Genomic DNA, 1433 nt, shown 5'->3' with positions numbered 1-1433 from the left:
TCCTAAAAATATTTTCTGAATTACTTACACTAAAAAATGATAACTAACAATAGTTTTTTTTGCCTTTGTTGTTACAAAAAATAAGATTAGTGTATTTAAAATGGGAAAAAAATAATGTTATAAATAATGTTACTATGCTCTTGTTTATTTGATGTGAAAACAATGTTTATTAACCGACAACAGCTGGGGGCTCAGGTCCCTGCTGCTGGAATTTTGTGGGTCAAAAGCTGAAAAGTTTGGGAACCAGTGCTCTAGCAGGTAGGATTATTAACATGCATTTCTTATATAGAACTTTCAAATGTTGCACAAGTATCAAGCATGTTCAAGATTAATCTGAATAAACAACACATCAATGTAAAAAAAAGCCTTATAGCCTTATGGGACATGTACAAAAACTGTTTAACAATATTTAAAGTGACCTCGTAAAATGTTTTAAGAGTTAAAAGTGACACTTCGACACACTGCAATGAGACAGGCCCTTACAAACGAATAAAACTTTTTATATTTACATGCTAAGATTGCACATGCAGAATTTTATTTTCAGTTTTGTTTAGACATCAAAAAATCTCATATTCTGCATAAACGGGTTTTCAGGAGCACTTTAAAACAATGGAAATCACCTGCTTCATATTGTGCAGATGAAATAGCCGTGACGTGCCGGGCCTCGACAGATGCACATTACTTTTGGGAAAAAAAATAAAATAAAAACTTCAACTTAATACATATGTTGAGATGATCCTTGCTTTTCTTCTCAGCTGTTGTTTTCATAAATGAAAGTAATTTCAACGATCTTGATGTAAAAAAAAACTCTTGGCAGGAAATCCCCATTCAGACGCACATTCCATGCGTAGAATGGGACGTGTCAGTTAAGCACTGACATGATGGTGTGTCTGAAACAAACCATTTCAGAGAAACACAGGTTTTATCTTCAAATCACTTCAACTTCAAGTGGTATCGCATGCTTCTAAAAATATGGAGAGTTTAACACTACTGACAGTGATGTAAGAAACAAGTTTAAACAAGAAGTAGTACACCTATAACTTCAGGTTTCTATCAGATAAACTGAAACTTCCCCAGAACTGGAGCCAAACGAGCAACTCGGATGGCAGAAATGAAGTCATGTTTACTCAACTGACAGCAGCCATGTTTCCATCAACGTTTTTTAATACGCATTTTGAAGTATCGCATCAGAAAAGGTGAATGGAAACGCATGATTCAAAAAAACTTCCTGTAATTAGCATAAAAGTTGATATGCGAAAGATCTGCTTCTACTTTTACCACTTATTTGCATCAACTCATGTGTGTAAAGTCCAACAATTGCCTTACCTTCAGAAGAGGCTCGCTTCCAGAAACACATTTTCTCAATGTCCRTACAGCGTGGCTCCATCCGAGATAAATTCATCTGTTTTCTGCTAAAAATAAATAAATAAATA

The 1433-nt window shown here is 34.5% G+C and overlaps 1 protein-coding gene across 4 annotated transcripts in view; it reads right to left on the bottom strand.

The window, feature by feature from the left end:
• Window positions 1-542: 542 nt before the first annotated feature.
• LOC106523945 (uncharacterized) overlaps window positions 543-1433 on the bottom strand; it is an 8181-nt gene continuing 7290 nt past the window's right edge. For 3 of the 4 annotated variants that reach the window (XR_001310954.1, XR_001310955.1, XM_014017529.1), the window contains 2 exons: window positions 1327-1412; window positions 543-890 (listed from right to left, as the gene is read on the bottom strand). Coding sequence is in view for 1 of the 4 variants with exons in the window: in XM_014017529.1 (XP_013872983.1) it covers window positions 829-890; window positions 1327-1412 (148 nt within the window). In the remaining 3 variants the exon portion in view is untranslated. The remainder of the gene's footprint in view (window positions 891-1326; window positions 1413-1433) is intronic. The other variant, XR_001310956.1, reaches the window with a different exon arrangement.

This window comes from Austrofundulus limnaeus, unplaced genomic scaffold (assembly GCF_001266775.1).
Source record: "Austrofundulus limnaeus strain Quisiro unplaced genomic scaffold, Austrofundulus_limnaeus-1.0 Scaffold171, whole genome shotgun sequence".
NCBI classification, from domain to species: Eukaryota; Metazoa; Chordata; class Actinopteri; order Cyprinodontiformes; family Rivulidae; genus Austrofundulus; species Austrofundulus limnaeus.
The sequence above is the reverse complement of the archived record's forward strand: the minus strand, read 5'-3'. Positions and strand labels throughout refer to the sequence as shown.